Here is a 25,880-nt window from a genome sequence, read left to right as displayed (position 1 = left end):
ACAGAATGACGGACTAAGTGGAACAACTTATCAGCTCTGAGAAAATCCCTTTGCGGCAGAGAATGTTTCTGTGCAGCTTTAACACAAGTAACATACTTTACAGAAATGGCTTAGGAGGCTAAAAGGTTTGGTTAGGACTCCACTAGCTCACATTTTATCAGGCCCTTTCATTACCAGGTGTCTTGGCAACGTCCCTTAGCAACTCAAAGAGCAGATCCAAAGTAGGAGGCTGGTGCTGACGGGGACAGTTGGATATGGCAGTTGTTAATTCTTCCAGTAGAATAATCCAGACATTGATAAGGCCTACAAGTAAAGAGAGAAAGATTAAAAACTATGAATTAGATACTGTTTGACACAGGTGAAACTTGTGAAATGATGGAAATTAATAAATTAGGTAACCTAAAGATCATGGTTCCTGCATGTTTACTGTTGCCATGTAATGGTTGTGGTCAACTGCCATTTTTGAAATGATGGTTTCCTTTTCTCTCCCTTTTTATCAAATTTGTGTTTTGTCCCATCCTTCCTCATCAATACACACCTTGTTCTGGACATACTTCACTATTCCTACTAGCTCAGTCTCTTTAACCTTGCGTAAAACATCCCACACAAAATACATAAATGAAACCTCATCTCATTACCATTGCAAATGCTGCCCAGAATAGATTGTAATCCCTTAGATTATGCTTTAAAGTAAGGCTCCTGAGAAGACTAGCCATAATTTAACTGGCTCCACTTGGTACTCAGGACTGAAGAGTAAAAACATCTCATGAGGTATGATCAGGCTGCCTCACATGTCATCATTAGATGTTGAAGAGGTCACAGAGCCAGACAACTGCCAGAACAGCAGATAGAACACAGGTGAACTCTCATCTACACTGGCAAGCAAGTATCCCCTAAAAGATTACAGGATACAACTAGTATTCAAGATTATTTTGAAGATGGTTAGGAATTGCTGCCCTTTAATTTTTCACAGATCCCTTAAGTATCTGCTAGTTCCTCATGATAACATGAACAACTAGAAGGATCTTGCACATTACACTCTTAAGTCACCTTAAAAGGCTATGGGTTTATTAGGCTAAAATGGATTTTTTTTGGTTCACTAATAAGTTCCTGTTGTCTGCCATGGTAGCTGTGCTGATGTAGTCTGTATTTTAACGATGCTTGCTAGCTAATTATGTTCTAAAAGCAATACAAGAGGGAACTTTTTTTAAGATTCACTGAGCTTGCTGACTGCAAGAGTCTTTCTGAGAAACAAGGAAAAAACAGTGAAATCATTACTTCATAACAAGGTTGAGGATTTATTTATTCACACCACTTTCAGAGGGCAGTGGTGTGCCCTGTTTTGAGTCAGTTAGACTTTAATGATACTTCTGGATAAGGAAACAGCAAAAATGACTCAGAGTGAAATATAGACGTTTTGCAGTCTGGGAGAACTGAGTATCTCTAAAACACCCTCCTGAAGAGTCCAGCATGAAATCAAATACAGTATGAAAATACACTGCAAATATGCTAAGGTAGGTTAAAACATTTTGCTTTATCCTGCTACAGACTTTGAGCACTAGAGTGCCAGGTGAAGACTGCCTTGTGTCTTTGTAAAGTCTGTTTGCCTAGCAACATTCTAACACCATTGCCATGTAAATAACAATCTGGGTGACAGTCTCAGGGCATAGCTCTGACAAGAACCAAAAGAAGTTTTATTTGCTGCAGGGTGGTATTTCTGTTTATAGCAGGAGAATAACAGGCAGAGTCACTTCATAACAGTAGTCAACTGAGGTGGGGAGACCCTAGGTCAAGTTCCAAGTCTGATTCAAAGCAGAAGCTTCAAAGACTTGGGTCTCCTACATCCCAGGTGAATATCCTAAAATCCCCTGAGAGAGAAAAACCAAACCCAGCACAGAAAGGAGTAAAAGGTTGTTTTGTGAAAAACTAGGAGTTGTGACTTTCTGGTTTCAGAGAGCAGCTTTTCTCTCCTTTATCCAGGGTAGCAGGAACAGGACAATCCATGTGGTGGAAGAGTCCAGATAAAGGTGGTACCAAGGCCCAGTCAGGTGAGGCACATGAATGAAATGCACTGGAGTCAGCCTGCTTTCTGCTAGATTGCAGCTGACTCTTTACAGAGGCAGCCTGGTTGGAACAGCTCAGTAGTCCACATATTCAGAAGTGACTGTGAAGCAAGGAGTTAAGTTCAAAGTGTAGCTAGTAAGATCAAGGCCATATATTTTGATTCAGGGCTTAACAAGAAGATTAGGAAAAGAGTAAATATATACCAGATGGGGATAATTGAAGCAAAGACAATATATCATGTATTTGACTTGGATGTATTCTTAGAAATGACGGGGAACATATGAAGTATTGTAAAAGGGTAGGAACCACAAATACACCTGGCTTCTAACAATGATTGGGCCCAGGAGAGGGAGTTTGGGCCATGCCCAAGAGGTCACTAAGTCCTGGCAACCAGATAAAGGTGAACAATTTACCATGAGGAAGACCTCTTACTTCATCTTCAGAAGCCCACTGACCCATTTCAAAGCCCACTGACCCAATTAAAGAAGATGACTGCGCAGCCGTAATGAACATTCAGCTCATTGTAATACCAAGCGGGGGCAGGTGATGCATATGTATAGGTGTCTGGGTGTCTTTATGAATATGTAGAGCTTCTGTAGATATATGGAGAAGCTACAGTTTTGGAAATTTGCACATCTTTGGAGGACAACCTCCCAGTGTGCCCAGCATGCTGAATCAACATGCCAGTTTTCAACTTTAATTAGTTGAAGAGTCTTCTGTCTGCGCATCATTTTGGCAACTGCGGCAGGACTCCTCTGCTTACTGCGAGACCAGGCCGGGCTGTGGATGCCTTTAGGTGCCACTGGGATATTCCTGGAGAGACCTCTGCTCCCCATCTGCTCCTTGAGGGGACAGACAAGACTGCTGGCATTACGGACAGAGGGTATGTTCATGATTATAGAAATTACTCTCTAAGCTGTACATATTTGTGGCTGAGGGGGCAGCTGGTAAGTCACAGGGGAGGCCCTGTGTGCAACATAAGCCCATAGGTTTGCTTGCAAGCATTGAAAGGTTTGGTTGCTGGCTAAAGAGTAATTTGCCATGTTGAGGGGATCCAGTAGCAGTTCTGGGGGTGGACTGGGCAAATTCCTGTGTATTGCTGCTATTCTTTTATTTACTGCTATTTTTGACTCTGTGGGTGTGTGTGTGTTTGATGAAATATGTGAGCTTTGATTCTTGTTATTGGAAATCGTAGTTGTCACTGTTTTTGAGGGATATTGTGCATTTTTGAGGTAATAATACCATCTTGTATCAGAAGGTATAAAGAGCTGGTAACTCTTTGGTTCATATCTAAGAATACAACACTGCTATCTTATGTCGAAAGTTATACTTGCAACTAGTTGTTTTTTTAGTTGGTGTTTTGGTTTTCGTATTACTGTGATGTTTGTTTATTTTTACTAAATTGTTAGAGGTGGCTGGCAAAGCCTGGGCTCTAGCTGCAAGGGCTCAACTGTCTAGAGAGGGACTCTTAAAGTAACTTGGGCTTGAACCAGATGAGTTCTTTGCTATAGGGGGAGACTGGGCTGTTATAAATCACAGGATAGAAAGACAGGAAGGGTGTTTTTAGGGGGAAGATACTCAAGCCAAACAAATTTATTTAGCTTTTGATTGGGAGCTACCCTCAGCTGAGGACAATCTCAAAAATCTGTGGAGGTAGAGAACACTGGGAGTAACTCCTTGCTTTTTGTGTAATCTGACAATTTTCTATTGGGTACCTGGGTGGCACTCAGTTTGGGTCCTTCTTCATTGCAAGAGGTGCAGTAGAAGGTGGCATTGTATATCTTACAGGTGGAGACCTGTGTGCTCCAGATATTTCCCAGAATCAGAATTCCCATAGTACTATACCTGGGAGGGAGCACACACTGAATGTCAGATAGTGAATTTAGTCTGTGGAAAAGGTCGTCCTGAGAATTTAGATATTTCTGAAGAAGATTTGGAACAGTGCAAAATGAGTTGGGAGGACAACTCCCATGGTTTAGTTCTGATATCTGATACGGGGTTGTGTTTGTGGAATTCCTGCCTGTAGTGAGAGCAATATGTTGTGTAAGATTAATTACAGCGTGGGATTTGTGTAGAAGGCTGCTATTATTTCTGCCAAGGGGCAGACAAGGACAATTTATGGGCAAAAGGTAAATTGAGACCAAAGGCTAGGGAAGCCTGTGTCGAGTGCTGGTGTGGTTTTGAGATTTGTGTGCAGTTTTGGTACATTTTCCCCCTGAGAAGGGAAAAGGGGAGGTGTGGTGAGTGTGCACAGTGAAGTGTGTATACACGTAGGCTGTCTGTTTTAACCGTGGCTAGGAGAATTAAAGGAATCCCTCTCACACAGTGGTTCAGGCTTGATCCATGGGAATTTCTTACTCCAGTGAATCTTGGAATAGATAGAAGAAACAAATGGGTTTGCCTACAAGGATTATATAAGACTTCTGGGGGCCATTTAGTATCTTTTGATTGGGAATTTCCTACGGTAGAGAGTTTAGAACTTCATGAAGGGATACTTGGAATAGATTGCCTCTGCAGACGTTTCTCTGCAGCCCCTGGTTCATTTAGAGGTTGGCATTGTGCGTGGGTGTTTTTGCAATGTAATATTTGTGCAGGATGATATTATTGTTATTCTGCAAGGCAGCAAAGTGAGTGTGCCCTGTGTCAGTGGAAACAACGCCTTAATCAAGCTGATTTTGAACCAGAAATTTTAAAGTTGGTGTGTCTGAGGTCACACTTAGTACCTGAAGATTGGGTTGTGTGGGAAGAAAACTGGGAAAAGACTCTGAGATTTTGTGAAGCAAAGTTTAGGTATAGCAAGTGAGAACTAAGTAGTTGAGGTGTCCTATGACTAGAAATAGAAATCAGAGGAGAGCGTTTGGTATAGGTTGCTTGTCCGAAAGGCTGCCCTTGTGAACTCTGGGTTTGTTTCTCCTGTATTCAGTGTGAAGAGCTGTGGTACAGACAGACATTGAGGTGGAGGATATCAAGAGAGTCACTTTGTCATTTGTGTTATTCTGAGGAGAAAGGCCACTCAGAGAGCTATAAAGATTTCATTGGCAACTGATCGTGAGGGCCACGGAAGTAACAGGGCTGTTTGAATCATTGGAGAAGGGGGTTTCAGGTAATTTAGGGAAGCCAGCAGGAGTAATTTCAGCTGAATGTGCTCTGCCTATTTTTATAACCCGGACTTTCAAATTAAGGCAAAGAGTTGGAATAAAGTAAAGAAGCGCTGGGAAAAGAAAAATGGGAACTAACCAGAGTAAAGAAATTTCTAAGGCTAGTCCCATGGGTTGTATTTTGGCACACTGGAAAGAATTGGTGGGCTATGGAGGAACTGAAAATAAAAGGAATTTAATTCCATTTTGTAAACAATGGTGGCCACTTTATAGGCTAGAAGGAGTTGTTAGATGGCCACTGCTGGAACCTTAGACTATGACACTTTATTGCAGCTGATATTATTTTTAATAATATCAGCTGCAAAGGGAACAGAAATGGTAGGAAGTAACATATGCTGATATGTTCTTTACTCTCCGGAATCATCCCCAGTGGCAGAGAGATTGTAGAATTAAATTTCCCTCTGATCCCCTGGTATTGGCCCTTGAGAAGAAATAGAGGAAATAGAGGAAAACCCAAATGATGTTGCAGTACTTGTTCAACAAATTAACGTTGTACTATCCTGACAAGGTTTATCATAAGGAGGCACAAGAACAGTAATTAGCTGACTTGTTTAGGCCTCCCCCTAAAAACCTCCGTAAAAAAGACAAGAGACATCAGGAGAGGATGCAGACTTAGAAGGACTGGCAACCCTAATTCCAACTCCAGTTTCTTCTTCCCCACATTGCCCCATAGCATCTCAGACTAGGAAGCAAGTAAAGGAAGCATTAAAGAAACAAGCTGAGCTCTCTGCTCCTCCACTTATTATTGAATCACATAAACCATCCCTAGCGTTATATCCTCCACTACCTAATAGTGACAGTGAAGATGAGGAGCCCTCCCCAAATGGTCCCATAGCATCCTGGACCCAAAAACAAACAAAAGAAATAATACAAGCACCTTTATGGGCAGCAGTAGGACCTGAAGGAAGGAAGATGTTAGTTAAAATCCCATTTTCTACTACTGGTTTAGAGGCACGGGAAAGGCTTGCCAAGAACTACCAGAGCGATCCGATAGGCACTGCTAAACGATTAAAATATATGATGAAACAACACAACCCAGATTGGGCTGACATTCAATTACTGTTAGATGCTTTGACTGAGACAGAGAAGCAGGTAATTTTGAAAACAGCAGGGAATTTAATAGAGGATGCTTGTAGAGCAGCACAACTTGGTGTTAAGGAATTTTTTCCCCTCCAGGATCCATGATGGGATCCAAATATACCAGAAGATTTGGCAAAATTGGAACATTATGGGACCTTATAATAAAAGGAATGGAGAGGGCAATCTCTAAAACCATAAACTGGCTTGCCCTATAGAAAGTGAGACATGGTCCTTCTGAAAGTCTTTCTGAATTTTTAGATCACTTGCATAAGGCAATGCATCATTATACATCTTTAGATCCTGATTCTCAGGATGGGATACAACAGTTAGCAAATTTGTGTTTGAGACAGTCCACAGGAGACATTAGGCATGAGCTTCAGATCATCTGGGGGTCAATGGGGTGAAATTTAGAAAACTTATTAGAAGAGGCATGGAGGGTTTTTAGCAATGGCGAGGAAGGATACAAACAAGGGATGGGAAAACTAGTAGAAGTAGTGAGAGAAGGAGGAAAAGGGAGACGTGGGCAAGGACCACCAAAACAAGGTCCGCCTTGGCTTGGGAAAGATCAATGTGCATTTTGCAGGAAAATTTGTCACTGGAAAAACCAATGTCCGAAATGGAGAGAAGGCAGTGAGCAAAGAAGAGGAAAACCCAGAAGAGATGGGGTGGTTGTGCAGGTCAAAGCAGACTGAGGGGGACCAGAGGGTCTCACCTTAGTGGACCCTCTAGTTAAAATCAAGCTAGGGAATAAAGGAAAGAAAATGGAGATTTTGGTAGACATGGAAGCAACATATTTGATGTTAAATAAAGCTTTAATGCCTATAATAGACAATTATGTAATGATAAAGGGGGCAACTGGCCAATCTGAAAAACCATATTTTTGCAAACCATTAAAATATGAAGTTGGAAAGCAAGAGGGAATTCACAGATTTTTGTATATGCCCAACACTCCAAAGGCACTGTTGGGTAGGGATTTGTTAGAGCAGCTAGAAATAAAAATCATACTTAAAAATGGGGAGGTTACTTTGGAGGTTAAAGATCAACAATATATAGAAATGTTGAGTTTAATATTACAATTAATGAAACAACTAATAAGACCATTCCTGAAGATGAAGAAAAGGTTAGCAAGAAAATAATGGATCAGGTATTTCCTGGGATATGGGCTTCTAGGAAATCAGGAAGGGCAAGGAACCTGTGCAGGTCAGGCTCAAAAAAGGAAAGCAACCAGTTAGGGTCAAACAGTATCCCTTGAGAAAGGAAGACAGGGAGGGAGTTAGCCCAGTGACTGAGATTTTTTTGCAGTTAGGGCTACTGAAGTAGTGTCAATCTGACTTTATTCTGACTTTAATACTCCTATCTTGCCTGTTAAAAAGCCTGATGGGTCATATCGACTTACAGGCTGTTAATAAAACAACAGAGGATCTACCCCCAGTGGTGGCTAATCCATATACCTTGCTAACATGTTTAACACTTGAACTAACTTAGTTTACTGTTTTAGATTTGGAAGATGCTTTCTTTTGCCTCCCTCTCCATGAAGCCAGGCAGAAAATTCTTGCCTTTGAGTGGGAGAATCCCAGAAGTGGTCGTAAGACTCAGCTCACATACACAGTTTTGCCCCAAGGTTTCAAAAACAGTGCCATGATATTCGGAGAACAACTTGCAAGAAATCTGGAATCCTGGGAAGCCCCATCAGAAGAAGGACGGCTGTTGCAGTATGTAGATGACCTACTGATAGCTACTCAAACCCAAGAGGCATGCTAGAGTGGGCAGCAAGCCTCCTGAACTTTTTAGATTTACAAGGGTATCAAGTATCTCAGAAGAGGGCTCAGATGGTGAGACAAACAGTATCTGTCTGGGCTACGAGCTCAGGGCTGAACAAAGGACTCTAGAGCAAGACCGTAAAGAGGCAATATGTCAGACTCCAAAAGCCCAAACAATAAAGGAACTAGCCTTCTTGGGAATGATGGGGTGGTGCAGATTGTGGATTTACAATTATGGACTGTTGGTTAAACCCCTGTATGCCCTAATCACAGAAAGGAACTGAGATCTTCAATGGACAGAAGAAGCCACTTGAGCCTTCAACCAATTAAAGAAGGCCTTCATATCAACCCCAGCTTTAGGACTTCCAGATATGAGTAAACCATTTTTTGTATTTTCTCATGAGAAGCAGGGGATTGCCCTGGGAATACTAGCACAGGACTTAGGCCTGTATCAGAGGGCAGCTGCCTACTTTTCCAAGCAATTGGATGCGGCAGCTAAGGGATGGACAGAGTGTCTCAGAGCTGTTGCTGCAGTGGTACTGAACATCCAGGAAGCATGCAAATTCACCCTGGGCCAGAAGATGACTGTGCTAGTGTCCCACACAGTGTCTGCAGTACTGGAAGTAAAGAGGGGACATTGGCTCTCCCCACAGAGGTTCCTGAAATATCAAGCCATAATGGTAGAGGCAAGACGATGTTGAGATTTTGGTCACTAACCTTGTGAACCCAGCTTCCTTTCTCAGTGGGAATGCAGGAAAACCAGTGATCCATGACTGCCTGGAGACTATTGAAGCCACCTACTCCAGTCACCTGGATCTAAAGGACACTGCTCTTGAAGACACTGAGACTTGGTTTACTGATGGAAGCAGTTATGTCATGAGTAAAAAAAGGCATGCTGGGTATGCAGTTACCATCTGCAGAGAGGTAACAGAGTCTGGACCGCTACCAATGAACACCTCTGCACAAAAAGCTGAAATAACTGCCTTGATCTGTGCCTTAGAATTGGCAAAGAGAAAAGAAGTCAACATCTATACAGATTCAAGATATGTATTTGGGGTTGTACATGCACATGGAACTATTTGGAAAGAAAGAGGACTATTGAATTCACAGGGGAAAAATATTAAACATGCACAGGAAACTGTAAAATCGTTAGATGCAGTCCAGCTACCTGCGAAGGTAGCTATCAGGCATATCAAGGCACACCAGAAAGTGAGCTCTGAATGGGAAGAAGGAAATGAGCTGGTGGGTAGAGAGGCAAAAGAAGCAGCTAAAGGTGATGTATCCATTGAAGCAACTTTAATTCCAGATGGACAAATTTCCCTAGAAGGTGAGCCAAAGTAAAACAAGGACAAGAGACTTATTGAGACTGAGAATGGGAAATACAATCAGGAAAGATGGGCCATTATACAAAAAGAGAAAGGAAAACTTGTAGTCCCCTCCTATTTGTTATGGTCACTATTATAAGAGGAGCATCAGAAACCCCACTGGGGAATAGACACTTTGTTTAATTATTTAAAAGATAGGATTGTAGCCAGAAATTTACAACGTACAGTTATTCAAGTGACCTGATAATGTAGTCTTTTGCCTCCAAACTAACCCAAAAATATTCCCAAATCAAAACTTGGACAAATTGGAAGAGGCTATGGGTCTAGGCAACAGTGGCAAACTGATTTTTCAGAACTTCCCAGGAAAGGGGATATTGATATTTATTGGTATTGACAGATACCTTTTTGGAATGGCTGGAAGCCTTTACTACCAGAATTGTCAAGGTACAAGAGGTAACTAAAGTACTGTTACAAGAGATAATACCATGCTTTTGGAATCCCAGCCACAATATCTTCAGATAGAGGGCCACACTTAATTTCAAAAATTGTACAGCAAATTAGCCGCCAGTTGGGCATAGACTGGGAACTTCATAATCCATATCATCCCCAGTCAAGTGGCCAAGTGGAAAAAAGAAATAATTTAATCAAGCAACAAATTATAAGGCTATCGCAAGAAGCAAAATCACCTTGGCCCCAGGCTCTCCCATTAGCATTACTGCAAATCCAGACTAAACCAAGGACAAAAGAAAAATTAAGTCCTTTTGAGATATTATATGGAAGACCATGGGGGAGGGTACAAGAGGGAACATCAACCCAAGCAGGGGAAGAAACCCTACACCGCTACATGATGGCCCTAAACAAATAACTCAGAGAAATTGAGAAGCATGTGGCTGGGATTTGGAGCAGGGAATTAGATGGACTAGTACATGACATACAGACTGAAGATTATGTATATGTCAAATCTTTTGCAGAGAAAACTCTGGAGTCACAGTGGAAGGACCATTCCAAGTGCTTTTTACCACTTTTACTGCAATCAAGGTCAAGGAACAGAACACCTGGATCCACCTTACGTGAGTGAAAAAGGATCCAGAAGGTGTTTGGAAAGTTACACCAGGTGATAATGAACTGAAATTAAAGCTTACAAGGGAAATTAAGTACATTGTAAGAAGAAATGTTAATCTAGTTTGTATTTATGATAACTTTGTTTCAAAGAATGGCAAGTACAATTTGGAAATTTGTGGCCTTCATGATCACAGCTATGACCACAACTGAAGTTAATGCAATACCACGTGTGTACAATGCAACTGGTATATACACTTGTCGAGGAAAAGCTTATGACTTTTACTCCCGTAAGTCTCTGTCAAAAATGCTGAGAGTCACAAATGCCTCTGTTTGGGAAGGGAGAAATGTCTGGGGATGTGAATATGCGTTTGTTCAGGATGGGTTCCATGAATTCTACCAAGAACCAATGGAACTCATCCGGATTAGCCCTGAATGTTGTGACAAATGCTTAAGCAACTGTCCTGAATTCAGACTCAAAATAGAAGGATGTGCAGACAAGAACCACAGAATTGACTATAATATAACTCAAGTCTGTGTTGTTCCTTGGAAGCATAAAATTAGAACCAGAACAACCAATTAGCCTCTACCAAGACAGACTGCCCATACTCAGACTACACTCACCTATATCCTAAAAGAGACAATTTGACCTATAATTACCAAAATTTGACTATATGCTATTAAAAAGCCTGGAATCCAAAGGTTACTGCTTAATCCAGAATGGTCCCTGAAGCGAACAGAAATGGCAATGCAGGTAAATGCTTCTGCCATTAAACTGGAGTGTACCCCATTTCTTAAGACCTCTTTTATGGATGAGACCACTTGGTTACAGAAGCGTATACCATATACGCTCAGACGAAAAAGAGATTTGACTGGATTATTAAGAACAGGACTGGGGGTTTTGAATACAATGGATTCAGAGGTATTAATGAACAAATTAACTGCAGCTGGTAGTGACACAATTAAGTTACAACAGCCTTTACAATCTCCTTTATTAGCTTTAGGTACCACCCAGTGGAAAGTGTCCAAGATATTACCAGAATGGGAAAATATAGAAGAATGGGACCATGAATTTATAATCAAACCCTTGGGTACAGCTACTGAGAATATTTCTTTAGCTCTTAGGTGTGTACAAGCACAATTGTGGATGCAATCAGTGGCTGCCTCAGTTATTAAGGAAAGTGGAGAAGGCACCTTTCCTGCTGAGATCTGCAAAATTGTTTGGGATAATTCTTCTGACTTAGAAAGAGAACTTCAATCTTGGTGGGTTTTGGTCAATTTTACCTATGATCCTGTCACAAGTGTAGTACTGCTTTTGATTTGTAATGATGCATTATACATAATGCATCATTATTAGTGGATTTAATATACCCAATAGTCACTTTAAGGTAGAATCATGACGGAACTGTACTGTATACTTCTGAACAAAGAACACGGACACAGAAAGTTGAAGGGAACTGGCAGACTGTTAATAGAGAGTCATGTGCCACAAGAAGACAATTAGGATTTATATGTGAAGGAAATATGAATAATGATCAAGATACTTGTCAGGATACAGAACAAAGCATTTGTCACTTTGAGGTTCATTCAGTCAACCAGACAACCCTGCTTGTGTGTATATTTTAGGTTGTGCATGCCTCAGAACAGCATGTTCCACTATAGAGGTAGACAAGCTCACCATAAGTGAAACACAATTTAATCTGTGCATTTGTAACTTTGCCAAAATTGAAGGATGTGATCTCTCCTATCAGGCACCTTCTGTATCACATCAGTATCTAAAGGCAAATTTGACTATTATGCAAGAAATATCACCTGTGCCTATAGGAATGAATTTAACTTTAGTCAAACAGTAATTGAAACATGAGGATCTAAAGGAAATTCTTGAAGAAATTAAAATTATGGGAAAGAAGACCTGAATTACAATACATCATGACACAGACACCATACTGAGAGTCTTTAAAAGGTTAGAGGAAGATATGTCTCACCATTAGTGGGATGTACTTTTTGGATGGTCACCAAAACCAATGGGTATACTTAATGCTTTAGTTCACCAATTATTGATTTATTGATTTTAGTTATCATAAGTTTGATTTTGTCTGTTCTAATGCTTGTTTAGAATTTGAGGATGCTACGATAAGTGCCAACCTTGCTTTAATTAACAAAAACATATGGCATGGTTTTAAGAGATTCTTATCACAAGACTTGGTTAGATGCAGAAGAATCTGTATATTAGTAAAAGAATTTACTAACTTTGCAGAGAAACAGGGGAATGAATCAAGGGGTAAAGTTAGAAATGTAGCTAGTAAGATCAAGGCCATATATTTTGATTCAGGGCTTAACAAGAAGATTAGGAAAAGAGTAAATATATACCAGATGGGGATAATTGAAGCAAAGACAATATATCATGTATTTGACTTGGATGTATTTTTAGAAATGACAGGCAACATATGAAGTATTGTAAAAGGGTAGGAGCCATAAATATACCTGGCTTCTAACAATGATTGGGCCCAGGAGAGGGAGTTTGGGCCATGCCCAAGAGGTCACAAAGTCCTGGCAACCAGATAAAGGTGAACAGTTTACCATGAGGAAGACTTCTTACTTCATCTTCAGAAGCCCACTGACCCATTTCAAAGCCCACTGACCCAATTAAAGAAGATGACTGCGCAGCCGTAATGAACATTCAGCTCATTGTAATACCAAGCGGGGGCAGGTGATGCATACGTATAGGTGTCTGGGTGTCTTTATGAATATGTAGAGCTTTTGTAGATATATGGAGAAGCTACAGTTTTGGAAATTCACACATGTCATTGGAGGACAACCTCCCAGTGTGCCCAGTGTGCTGAATAAACATGCCAGTTTTCAACTTTAATTAGTTGAAGAGTCTTCTGTATGTGCATCAGCTGTACTGCTGTGAACCCAAAAGCCATAAGGCTGCATTCCTCTACTGCTTGGCTCTGTACATTCTAGTTCATCCAACAGCCAATTAGTCTACATACAAATAATCAGGAGACAAGTGTGCTTATTTTTTCTGGAGGTCATTGTGCTTTTTATGGACTTCAGAAATTCACTGTTTATTTCAACAGACCACAGGGCCTAAGTTTGGAAAGATTTAAACAATTATTCTTTATCTTTGTAGACTGTAACTCAATACTGGTATTTTTTTTCTGTTAAAGGCAGGCCTGCCAATACCAACTCTAAAAGATTTTCACTCCTTTACTTCAGCTGTGGTCTAGAAAATAGTTTTGTGCTAGCTCTCAGAAATACACAATTGTTGTATTACAAATTTCAGGATAATCAAAATAATTGTTAATCAAAATATCGTTATCTTACCCTAAGAGAGGGGTTGTATTTTTCTTATATATGAATTGTAACTTTTACATAAAGAAGGTGACAGGACCAGAACTTCCAAGCTCCGTGTGCACACATGGATGTGTGTGGACAGCAAGGAAACAATAAACTATGAAGTTTTCCCTCCTTCTTGCTTTCAGCAGTTGGCAAAACTTGCAGCAACACGTAGAAGAAACAACTGATTAGTTCTGAATTTACTACTTTCAATGCACTTACCAGTGTCATCATCAAAGTCAGAAAGGATGCACTCAATCCCATCCTCACTGCTGGCTGACTGTTCCTGTGCTCTTCGGGGCAAGTTAACCAGCCGACCACTGAGGAAGATGGGTTTCAAGGGCATTTTGTAGATTTTGGCTAACAACTTGGAAGGGTGGAGAAGAGGGGAGAGAGAAAAAAAGAGGAGATAAATATCCATGGGAAAGTTTGTAAAAGCAATCACATAAAACACAGGTTTGTGAAAGAAAATAAAAGGTATGCAAACACAATTAGAGGCCAGAAGTCTTCAGTTCACTGAAGTAAAGTAAAAAGTTGCGGGTAAAGAGAGGGAGAGCAGCAATTTAAATAACACATTGCTGAGATGGGAGTATGCTCTCTTCTCATCTGTGAAGGGCAAAGGCTACAATTCCCTGATTGTTTCTATGGCCTGCAAAGCTCTGTTGGCCGTACTATTGCAGGGATACTACCAGCATTTAATCAGGTCTTTCTAAGTAAATAATGTACTTGCAATATACAGACAAGACTTTTTTTCTGTCATTCCTGTTCTACTTTTGCTGTCAAGTTAAAAGGTGTAACAAGATATAAATGGCTGCTTCTTTTAAAGAGGAGAAAATATTTCCCCCTCACTGTGAACTGGAGTTTGTAAGGATGAGGAATAGCAATGTGGTACAAATAGTGTATAGACAGAACATACATTAGATATATACACAGATATTTACTAATGTTTTTAGATTAACAAGATAGCAAGTTGAGTTTGGCATGTCTGCTGTTTATTATTCTGAGTTGCCTTATTCTTCCCTTCTTTTCTCAGTCTGCATACTGAATCCACCCATTATCTCTGAATTTAGATATTAAGTACTTTCAGCAATGATAGAATCCTTTGTTGTGCTTTTGTATTGTACTCAGAAAAACATGGCCTGAGTCCAACAAAAAAACCTGCAGATGCTACAGAAATACAAATAACATTACAAAATCAGACAAAAATTGTCCAGGTAACTGTGGATAATAATATATGCTGTATACAAGAAGATTAGATGAAACATGCCAGCATTCTAATTATTAGAGATTTGACCTGAGCTTCAGATATGTCTGCATGGTACAAATAAGCTGCTTCTGCATTCCAGAGGGTGCAACCTATTGTATTTAAAATAAAAGAATTCTCAACTTCTTGTTTTGTTTTTGTTTTCTTTTTTGTCTTTCATTCACAACACTGTTTATGGTAACTGTTTAAATAAGAATGAATTTAGCTTTGAATTATGTTACTACAATGTTTTGAACATGCATATTTCCTCACTTGTTCCCTGGCTCTGAGTGTTTTTACCTCCTCAGATTTCCCACTGCTGACTGGCCTGGAAGGTATGATATTCCCTCAGATTACCAGTGCCCATTTGGCAGGGTATTACCATCAGGGTCACCACAGACTCTGCTGGGCTCATGCAAAGCATCCAATGACTGATGCAAAGCCTGCAGGTAAGAATTATTCTCCAGGCCAGGTCAGTGCCTGTGTAAGATTGTTTATCATACCTGAGAACATCTCCTGAGGTAATCAAGCGCGGGAAGGCACAAGTCTGTAGATGCAGATCCTGATCCTGGCACACAGTCACCCATCTCCTTACAATCTACTTCCCCTGGGGACAGGAAAGGCAGCATTGGGAAGGACAGAAGAAAAGCGATAAACAGAGCATTTATATTCTTTTCTCATTCAGTTACACCCAAATATTTGAACAGAATCCAGAAAGCATCCTTTGTTTGATCTTCTTAGATGACAACCAGGTGACCCCCACACAAACAATAAAGGAATACTGGTCATAGTTTGTACACAAATTTTTATACTAATAAATGCTTTAATAAACATATGCCTATTTAATATCTCTTTAGCAGAGTCTTTGTGAGTTCTAATAATCATATATTGTATTATCTGTCATACTGACTCCATTCCACTTTCTTCCATGGGTATAGGAATTAATTACTCATATTCAGCATTGTTCAATTACTGCAGTATTTTTTTCTATTCATTTGCACCCCACTGCCCGGGAAAATTCTTCTACCACAAGTTCTTCCTATTAGTTTATTTACTGCTTAAATCCATCATTTATGTTTTGTATACTACACTTCCTTCTGCTGTCTAATGCAGCCATCAAGGTCTCACAGTATGTCTGTATGACACATACCCTTCAACTGTATGACACATATCCTCAGGTTCTAGTGCCTCTGTTGCTGGTATTCCTAACTTCCATCGGCTGACTGCTCCTCTCAGGCCAGCTTCACTAACAGAATTCAATAAGTAGAGCAGTTTCAAGGCATCCTGCTGCAGAGCTCTTCTCTGGGTAACTCCATTCACTCCATCATTTTCTCTGTCTGCCAGTCTGCCTGTCTCATCTCAGCTAAAGTCCTGTCCACCCTAGAATATTTGGCTCAAAACCATTTTTCCAGTTTAGCCAACTACTTCTCCTTCAGTGCCAAACCTGAAGTGTGACTAAATGCCTATCGTCATTAACATTTTCTTGCCTTAAAAAGTTATTCCTCTCATAAAGAGCACAAGATAAATATAATTTTTTTTATTAGACCCTACTTTGTTCTCCTTTCACTATAATTGTTTGCTTTTTCTATGCTCTTAACTATTCCCTCCATAATGTATTTTAAAGTTTTGTCTACTACTGAGATCAGCCAAGACAGCCAATGAAGTTTGAATCCTTTAGTTTTACAATAAAATGCACATAGTATAGCATTGTATTTGCTGATGTTTCCCATAGTCCTATTACCTTTAATAAAAAAAAAAACCCTGGCTTTTTGATATGTGACCACAATGGGTCAAAATTATCTTATGAAAGCAAGAAACGTAAAGAAATATAAGACAGGCTTTTAAGCTCTCCAGAAAAAACATGAGTTCCCTCTATTGGTACTGGGCATGTAAGTTTATTTCTCTTTTGTAGTAATAACTACAATTACAATTACATCACAAGGTGAATTCTTCCCCCATTTAAATCAATGGTGAAATAGGAAATAGGTCAATTAGACAAGAGTAACATTAAAGAGTAGATTTTCTGCAGCTAGGTGCTTCATTTAAATCAAAAGAGTTGCTCACAGACCTAGATTGTAAGTCTAATTGGTTTATTTCCAACCATCTCTGTGAATTAATATTCACATAGAAACCAAAAGCTCCATTTTATCACTACTTAGAAGTTCTATAATTTACATCCACAAAAAACCTCCAACATTGTCACAGTTCAGTGAAAAGTGTTGAATTCTAATGATCAAGGCAAGCCACGGATCACCAGCATGGGGGCAGAATGACCCAGCAGCATTTGCCTTTGTTCTGAAGGCTGGTGAAGCATGACAATTACTCTGCAGGGTCACCCTGACATGCTATGCCTAGTCTCTGCTGCCCACAATGTAAAACATGCCCTGCTGCTGCAAACAATCCATGCTGTTTCTGCACAATGCCAGGCCATTTCTGCAATATTCTAGGGTTTTTTGTTTTATTATTTACATGAATATAAGCAAATCCTGGTGTAAACTAAGATCAAATTAGGAAGCAAACACTTAATAGTGAGACGCACCTTTGCAGCTATAAAAACTTAAAGAACTGATAGTATTAAAAATGTTACAGAAATAATCCCTTGGTCTTGATTTATTTTATTTTTTTTAAGCATTCTTGACACAACATCTTCAGTGCCCCTCTCTTTCCTACCATGCTATGTATTACATAATTGAATTATTCTCTTCTATGGGATATTATGACTTAATAGGAAAATATTTACCCAGTCCTTTGACAAACTTCATAAGGCACATAATATAACTGGTGGCAGCGTTGGCAAAGACCTGGATGTTGTCTGTGTTTAGAAATGCTTCAAAGACATCAAACACCGGAGCCTGGCGTTTCCCTGTGGAGATAACAAGATGAGAACTCTTCCTCACAACCCCTTAAAAATAATTTTCCAACCATTTTTCAACAATTTAACTGAATCTGTAAAATCCTTTCTATTCTGGGCAGAGACAGAAGTAACCTTAAAAGTAAAACCTTCTCTTGCTCCTGGGGCAACTCGTGCAGGCTTTCATAGGAAGTGACAGACTCCCCCCTTTGCCCAGTCTATGACAAATACCAGTTTATGCCTGCTCAAATGGTAGGAGCAGGTCTTAGCTCCTGAACTCAGGATCTAATACTTCTGAGGTATTTTATATATATATATATATATATATATATATATATACACTTCTTTGGTGGAGGTTTCTGTTTAGTTTCTGGTTGAGTTTTTGATAACTGCCAAGATTACATCAATCATTCAGACTACAGAGTAACAAAATAGCCTTGATTTTCCAAAGTAGATTATCATCTTCAAAAGCTGTGTACACCAGCATTCAGCCATCAACCATAAACAGATCTCAATGACAAAGGAGGAAAACCACATCCCTACATGTGACTTGTCACATTTAAACATACCTTCTAATGGGGCAAAAGAATAGAAAAAATGGATTTTCCCATATTAACACATTTCCAAACAAGCAAACATCTCCAGGAAGGATGCACATTCTTACAGAAATGTGGTCTGTAATAGCACTAGGAATCTGAAAGCCTTGTGATCAAATGCCTGGACAAGCACTTGCCCAGATTATCACCTAAAGTTAGAATAGGTATAAGAGCAATAGGTTTCATACAATAGGGAAGACAGCTCACAAGAGACATGCTGCTTGGATACAGTCCTTTTTCCAGTAGGACAATAACAAATGCTCAGCCAAGCTCAGTACCCTTGCACTACTGTCTTGCTCAGAATTATTCAAGTAGGTTTGATGCCTTTCTTTCCCATTCAAATAACTTGTTAGAATGTAGAGGACAAAAGGTCAGAACAATATGTCTGCTCTCCTTCCTACCCCAACTATTACATCAGATACTTTGGTACAGTTCTGGAGTGTTGTAGTGCCACTGTTCAGTTTGGGCATTTAAATATATTGAGTTAGTTACTGTGTCCCCCAGGGACACAAAGCATATTTGAAACAGTGCAGGAAGTTCTTACCCATAGAGTATTCTCCTACGAGGTACTCTTTGACCTCTGACTTGCTGCTGCTATGCACTGTTTCCAGGGCACTGAACAGGGGTCTCCATCCCGACTGGATCTGGGTAGAACACATTTCCACCAACTCTCCTATAGAGGTGATCACCTGCAGCCAGTGTAGGAGGGGTTAAAGAAAAAGAACCAAAAAGCAGAACTGATATGCAGATGGATCTCCAGAAAAAATGAGAATGTCTTTAAACACATTCCTAGACCTCACTATGACAATCTAGATTATTCTTTAAATTTTTTTAGATAGTAGAAAACCTTTATTTAATTGCTTTAAAGCCATGTCTACTGTCTCTGTGCTCTGCCACAATGCTGGATTAGGTAGGCAGAGCACTCCCAGTTCCTTGAAGATGATTAAGGGGCAACATTCAAAGGGAATCTGGGAAACACTCTCAGGTGGACCAAGTGCACTCTGGAAACCATTCTTATGGGCATGGAGATACAGACACATTGATCAGAGCTAACTTGCCTGGTCTTGGACATCCTCATCACACAGCTCCAGCTGCATGATGCGCTCAAAGGGGCGGAAAAGTGCCTCGTTGAAGTGAAAGTGAGAAGGCTCGTTCCAGTCCATCAGCACTTCTGTGAGGATGTCATGGATGAAGGAGACAGCCTTCTGAGACACGTGTCTCTCCTTGTGACAGGCAGCCTGCAGGGAAAGGAGAAGGATTAGACTGTGTCCAAGCAAAAAATTTACTTTTAGTCAGACACTTTCAAGGGAGGTAAGCACTACAGGTTACTGAACCTTTAAAACAGCTTCATCACTACTGTAAAGAAAACCTAAATACTTTTATAGGAAGAATTGCAAGGATGCAGACCTTGACTGTAATATGAGCAGATGGGGGAGTCGCTTAGAGCCCCTTGGGGTGGTTTCAGTTTTTTCTCCAGGCACAATTTGCATCATATTGCACAAGTCACCCTGTCCCTGTCCATTACTGAACCTTCAAAAAAGCTTCATCACTGATGTGACCAGGGACTCCACTGTGATGGAAACTGGAGACTACTGGCCTGGAAACAGATGACTGAGACTCTGAGCTGCCTAGAGCTCCACAGATGTATGAAAGTTGGCTGACAATTAAAAACACATAGAGCTAAATATAAATAAATTAAATACTAAAACCCACAGAACAGAACTTGTGTGAAATGTTGTCTTTTGTTTGGACTGTGTGACCCTTTTTCCCTTCCAAAGGTAGCAGCTGAGCTGGCTTTATATGGGAAAAGAAAACCAGCATCCTTTTATAGGAAGAATTGCAAGGATGCAGACCTTGACTGTAATATGAGCAGATGGGGGAGTCGCTTAGAGCCCCTTGGGGTGGTTTCAGTTTTTTCTCCAGGCACAATTTGCATCATATTGCAGAAGTCCAAAACCCTGTCCCTGTCCATTTCAGTCACTTAAGCACACTCTTTGGTGGCAGTATGGCAATATACGACACTGTATACAACACAGAGCAGATCTGACAATGCTGAAGGTTGTTATATATTTTAAGAGTTTCAAGCCTTCCCCATCTTTCTCAGCTTTGCTGCTTTGTGCACACATTCCCATTTTTGTCCCCCACTCCTACCTCTACAAGGTGAGGAGCCACCAGGCTCCAGCAGCGCATGAGGTGGAGCAACGGGCGGGATTTACTCCTTACAATTCTGAGCATGGCATCGCCAAGTCGGAATAGGTGAAGAGCACTTCTCCTGTCCTGTGTAGATTTTACTTCACCTACAGGAAAGTATAAGAATAAATGGAAGCTAAGCATCAGCTGCTCCTCCACTCCTAAATGTCTGAACAAGAATTAGAAATTATTGATTAAGTGATTGATTATTGATAAGCTTTAGTGGGGGGGAGAAAAAGGGAAAAAAACCCCAAAGCCAATATAAAACACAGTCTGTGCCTGTGTAGGTAAAAGGACAGGAGATGGACCCAAGTTTAAAGGTTACTCAACATACTTTAAGTGATTTTTTCCAAACATATGAAAGACAGAGGCTTGGAAAAGTCAGGCAGAAAAGTTAAGCAGGGAGTTAAATAACTGATATTAAGACCCAAAGTGGTAGTTATGAAAGGTTTTGGTGACATCTACAGGAAAGATTATGAATTGCAAATTATTTGGCTTGGGTATTTAATTTTGTATTTCTGATTAAGCAAAGGATACAAAGAATAGAATGTAAGAAAATGCTTTTCTATTCCCCAGTCACTAACACTTGTTATTTCCTGTTGAAAGGGACTCATCTTCCATTGCTCTTACATTTGAAAAGACACTTCATCCTCTCATTTCAAATACACTGGTGCTTTTATCTCTAACAAAAGATGTAATCAGGGGACATAGCACTTTTAAAATAAAAAAAACCACTTAATTCCTCTACCTTAATTTTAATTTCAGTATTAAAATGACAGTTAATTGACCACTACATAACATGAAAAGATGAAATCTATTTATTAAAACTAGAGTAATGAATGCTGAGGTTTGGAGACAAGCAAGACCAAAAAAACCAGTATCTTGAAGTGTCACACTGAGAAAACGACAAGTAGCACTTCGGGGAGAGAGGAAACCAATTAAATGGGAGACTCAGAAAAAAACAGTGCCTGCCACAGGACAAAACAAAACCTGTATGATTTACGTAACTTCTGATTGATGTGAGGTACATGCTCTACTCTGTTGGGGAAAATCAAGCAGGACAAATCCCACTGCTTTAACATTCTTCATTTGTGTACTCTGTTCTCTACCACCCATTTCCTGAACACTTCTGAGGTTATCCTACTGTCAAGTGCCAAACTTAAATCTGCTGTCTTAAGTCTAGATTGACCCAAGTTTCCATACAGGCCTGGGTTCAAAAATAGAGCTGTGATTATATATTGGCACAAAATTAACACCCCCCCAAAGTCCAAGAATCAAATGAATGTCCTGTGATGTGTTTCAAAGCAGGTGTGGATGTGGTCCCTGTCCAAATAAAGTGTTCAATCTTTTCTGAAGAGAAAAAATTGTTCCCACAATTGTAATAAGAAAGATTAGTCCTGTAAGCAGTACAATTGTATATAAAACACTCTGTACAGGATCTTCAGGTGATTTACCTGGCATTGCTAGTGAGTAATCAACTGTATCTGTGACTGAATGGAAAAGCTGGGCCTGAGAAGCCTTCTTGAGCTGGTAAAGGAAGCCTGCCAATGCCGTCAAGTTTAACTTGTCAGCAGCATCTTCAAAAAGCCTGTGGGTAAAGAACAGAATCTAACTGAAAAATTCATGAGATGCAGACTTAAATGTGTATGTAAGAGGAAAACTCCTGTCTGTTTGTGGCTTCTATACATTGGCTTTCATGACACATTGGTTATTGAGGGCTTTTTCATTTATGCAGTGCTGCAGCAAGACTTTGATCTAGAAGCTTTATTAATTGGAGAGTGGAAAGCAGGTTGCTATGGGATCAACCAGAACCCTTTCAAGATTCAACTACAGTGCTAAAACAGAAAGTCACTTTTTCAAGTTACTTTAATGCTATAAGCCAATAATGAACCAGTAATCAAAAAACCAGTTGAAACATGCCCAGTCCTCACAACATATATCATCATAGCTTCACTGACTTTAGGGTTACACCAGTTTGCTCCATCTGAAGTTACCAACCCTAACCTGAAAAATAAATTAATTCAAGTCTTAAACCTAAGGTTACTATACCTGAATTGCTAGTTTGGAATATTTTGCTGAATTTGGCTGTGGTAGAGTTAATTTTTTCAACAGTGGCTAGTATGGGGCTATGATTTGGCTAACAGTGAAAAACACAAACAAGAGTTGTTATTTTCTACTGCAATAGGTTCCTAATATTTAACAGTTAAAATCTGTACACGTAAAACAATAAGTGTGGTTACACTGGAAGGAAGCTCCACAGAGATTACAGTGAAATTTCATATGGTGCAGCCAGAAATTGACAAAAATATGATTTTCTGCCATTACTTTTCATTTAAAACTTTCTATAGCCTTAAGAAACAAGGGATTAAATCCTAATAAACATTTGCACTTAAGTAAAAGGGCAGAAATGAAGCCAGCACCATTAAAATCACAGTATTGCTGTTCTCTAATCCTTAGAACCAAGCTGCATTGTAAGCTTCCTAAATGAAAGGGTTTTTTTTGCCCAGAGTCAAATTTCTACAAGCAGTTTAAGCAGTACTTTTGGCTCCAAATTTACACATAACACCTTCCTATGGGCAGAGATCAAGATGAAAAATGTCAGTTGGATCAAAAAGGTAATTGCAAGGACGCAAACCCTGCAAACCCAGGAATTTCTCAACTGTACCCTGGGCTGCTTAAAAAATAGCAGAAATAACATCAGTTGGCAGACCATGATGAAAGCACATTTAAGACAGCCATTCTGTGACCATACTTGGCTCTCTTGCTCCTCTGGACACCCTGGAGAAGCCTGACAAACTGTCCATGCAGCCCTGGCAGAAGCAGCTGCTTTCTGACTGACACTGGTCTTGTCAATCAGATCTTTCCTGTCAGGACAAGACATCCCTTTACTTTGCTTAACTGAATACAACATATCAATTTACAAGCAAGAAATAAATCCACCGCTCTTGGATGCATTTGACTTGCTTGGCAAATTCACTGCTGTGCACAGACACACTCAGCTCAGCACTTGCAGGTACTGCAGAGATGAAAAAACCCCAGGTCTCTTAGAACTGCTGGTTGTGACAAACACTCAGCTCTCTTGTGAAATTCAACTAAAGCAAGTGGCTGAAACAAAGATTAGGCTCACTGCAGCACAAAAAGGGCCACTTTGGCACTGCTTTGGGAACAAGGATTCTGGTTGCTGACAGCAGAGCTTTTACCTGTCAGCCTGCGTGGAGAGCGTGAGAACAGCCTTGGCAGCACTGGTACCACACAGCAGACTGCCTCCACGGAAGTCAAAAGCTCTGCCCTTACTGCTGTCCTTGATGAGATCCTGGATAGAAACTGGCTGAATGACAGGGTGGCTGCTCAGGGTGGTCTCTTGCTCGGGGGTCAGTGCCTGAGGAGCCTCCCCAGGCTCAGAGTCTGCGTGCTGCCCTCCGGGTGCTTGCTGGGACTGGGTGATGGTAAGGGAGGGCTGGGCAGCACCATCACTGAAGTGGGTGTGCTCCAGCGTGCTGATGTACTCACACACCCTGGGAACACACAGGAGAAACAAAACATTAATAAACACCCCAAAACAACTCCTCCCTGCACTAATCACAGGACATTTTCCTCAACCATACACAGATGCTTTCTAACTCAAACTACACAGAGATAACCTTTCTTCTTACACATAGATAACCTTTCTTCTTTGGCCTCCCATGTGCCTAGACAGCAAATAGTTTGGTGGAGGTGCCTGAAAAGCCCATTTAGGTTCCTGGGTCTGACACAGTCTTCTGGTCTTGAAGCTTCTAAGCTATTTGTCCCTGGGCAGTGGTGGAAAACAGCATCATCTTTTCTTTTAGAGATACTGACACTGTTAATTCACTCTGACACTGTTTATACAGAACATTCAGAGATTGCAAAGCCCTTTTTCTCAGTCCCTTACTTTCAGGCAACACGGCCTGAATTCTGGCTATTTTGGGAAAGCTGGTGAGTACCTGAATACATGAGGCCAACAGTCCTGATTATGGCTTCCCATCTCCAGACCCACGTTAAGGACTGCATCCATACACAGAACATGAGCAGTGTGCAGGCAGACTCCCTGCACTTTCCCCATCTGCTCCAGTTTCTGCTCCACTTTCTGTTTCACTGTAGTATAAAAAAAATTAAATAAAATTAGCCTCTTCATTTTTAAACAAACATTGGTTTGTATAGAGGGTGATGGCAAAGGATTACAGACTGAAATCTATAAAAGAAGATGAATTTTAGACAAAAAAAAAAAAACGCCCCACCAAATCAGAAAAACCCATTTCTTCCTAATAAATCTAAGGTAGCTTCAAAACTAAAATCCTTTTTGACTGATCCTATATATGTGAAAAAAATTATGAAAAAGTGAAAATCAATGCTAGATTGACACCCTCCACCCCCAAATTCACATCCTGTTGCCCACAGAACAGTTGCAGATTGACAGTGATATTTCTCTTCAGAGATAGCTAACTGTATATTTGTTTTTAACAAAATCCCCTTTGCTATGAAAAAAAAATATCATTTGTGGATTTCATATGTATTTCCATACAAAAAAATTCACCAAAAAGCTCTTGCCAAAGTAAAACTAATCTTTATCTGAGCTACAACCATTTGGATTTACTTATTTTTTCCGAGAATCCCTGAAAAGCTTCATTTTCATGCTGCATTGGAATGGAAACGAGTTTTGAAGCTTTGCAAGTTTTCACAGAATAATGTTTGCCTCTGGCCACTGCTGCTGCCTCCTCTTTGATTCAGCATAGTCTGGCCAACTCACTTCAGCCATGTCCAGCAGAGCAGTCAAAAGCTTGTTTAAGCGCAGGCTTTTTCAGTTTTGTTTTCTCTACCAAGACACCAAATTTAAGTACCAAGCAGGGTCTTTCGTGCAACACTGTTTTTTGTTATGGGATTCTTGCCATTAGAAATTAGCCATAAACAGAGAAATTTTATGGACTTCTTCAAATAGTTGCTGGAGACAACCACTGGGCTGGAAATGGTGGTATAGAGATGCAGAACTTTTTATATGCTAAAAAGGCACAATTTTTTATTCCATTTTAATCTAACATGATTCAGAAACAGTTTTAAATATCTGAAGATGATGACAAAAAATAGGATATATAAACCAAAGGATATTTAAACAACACATATTCCTCCACTCTTGGGAGAGTGATGCAAACTCAGCTTACATTACCATCCAACACACAAAAATCCCCAAATAAGCTGT

General features: G+C 40.1%; 1 protein-coding gene across 4 annotated transcripts in view; it reads right to left on the bottom strand.

Annotated features, from left to right (window-relative positions):
- ARFGEF3 (ARFGEF family member 3) overlaps positions 1–25,880 on the bottom strand; it is a 110,137-nt gene that overhangs the window by 27,874 nt on the left and 56,383 nt on the right. For all 4 annotated transcript variants that reach the window (XM_059841813.1, XM_059841812.1, XM_059841815.1 and 1 more), the window contains 10 exons: positions 24,631–24,781; positions 23,869–24,183; positions 22,123–22,256; positions 20,630–20,775; positions 19,537–19,716; positions 19,023–19,167; positions 17,772–17,894; positions 15,535–15,638; positions 14,011–14,155; positions 175–303 (listed from right to left, as the gene is read on the bottom strand). In XM_059841813.1, coding sequence (XP_059697796.1) covers positions 175–303; positions 14,011–14,155; positions 15,535–15,638; positions 17,772–17,894; positions 19,023–19,167; positions 19,537–19,716; positions 20,630–20,775; positions 22,123–22,256; positions 23,869–24,183; positions 24,631–24,781 — 1,572 coding nt within the window. The remainder of the gene's footprint in view (positions 1–174; positions 304–14,010; positions 14,156–15,534; positions 15,639–17,771; positions 17,895–19,022; positions 19,168–19,536; positions 19,717–20,629; positions 20,776–22,122; positions 22,257–23,868; positions 24,184–24,630; positions 24,782–25,880) is intronic.

The sequence above is a fragment of the Haemorhous mexicanus genome, chromosome 3 (genome assembly GCF_027477595.1).
Source record: "Haemorhous mexicanus isolate bHaeMex1 chromosome 3, bHaeMex1.pri, whole genome shotgun sequence".
NCBI classification, from domain to species: Eukaryota; Metazoa; Chordata; class Aves; order Passeriformes; family Fringillidae; genus Haemorhous; species Haemorhous mexicanus.
This window is presented reverse-complemented; position numbering and strand designations above follow the sequence as displayed.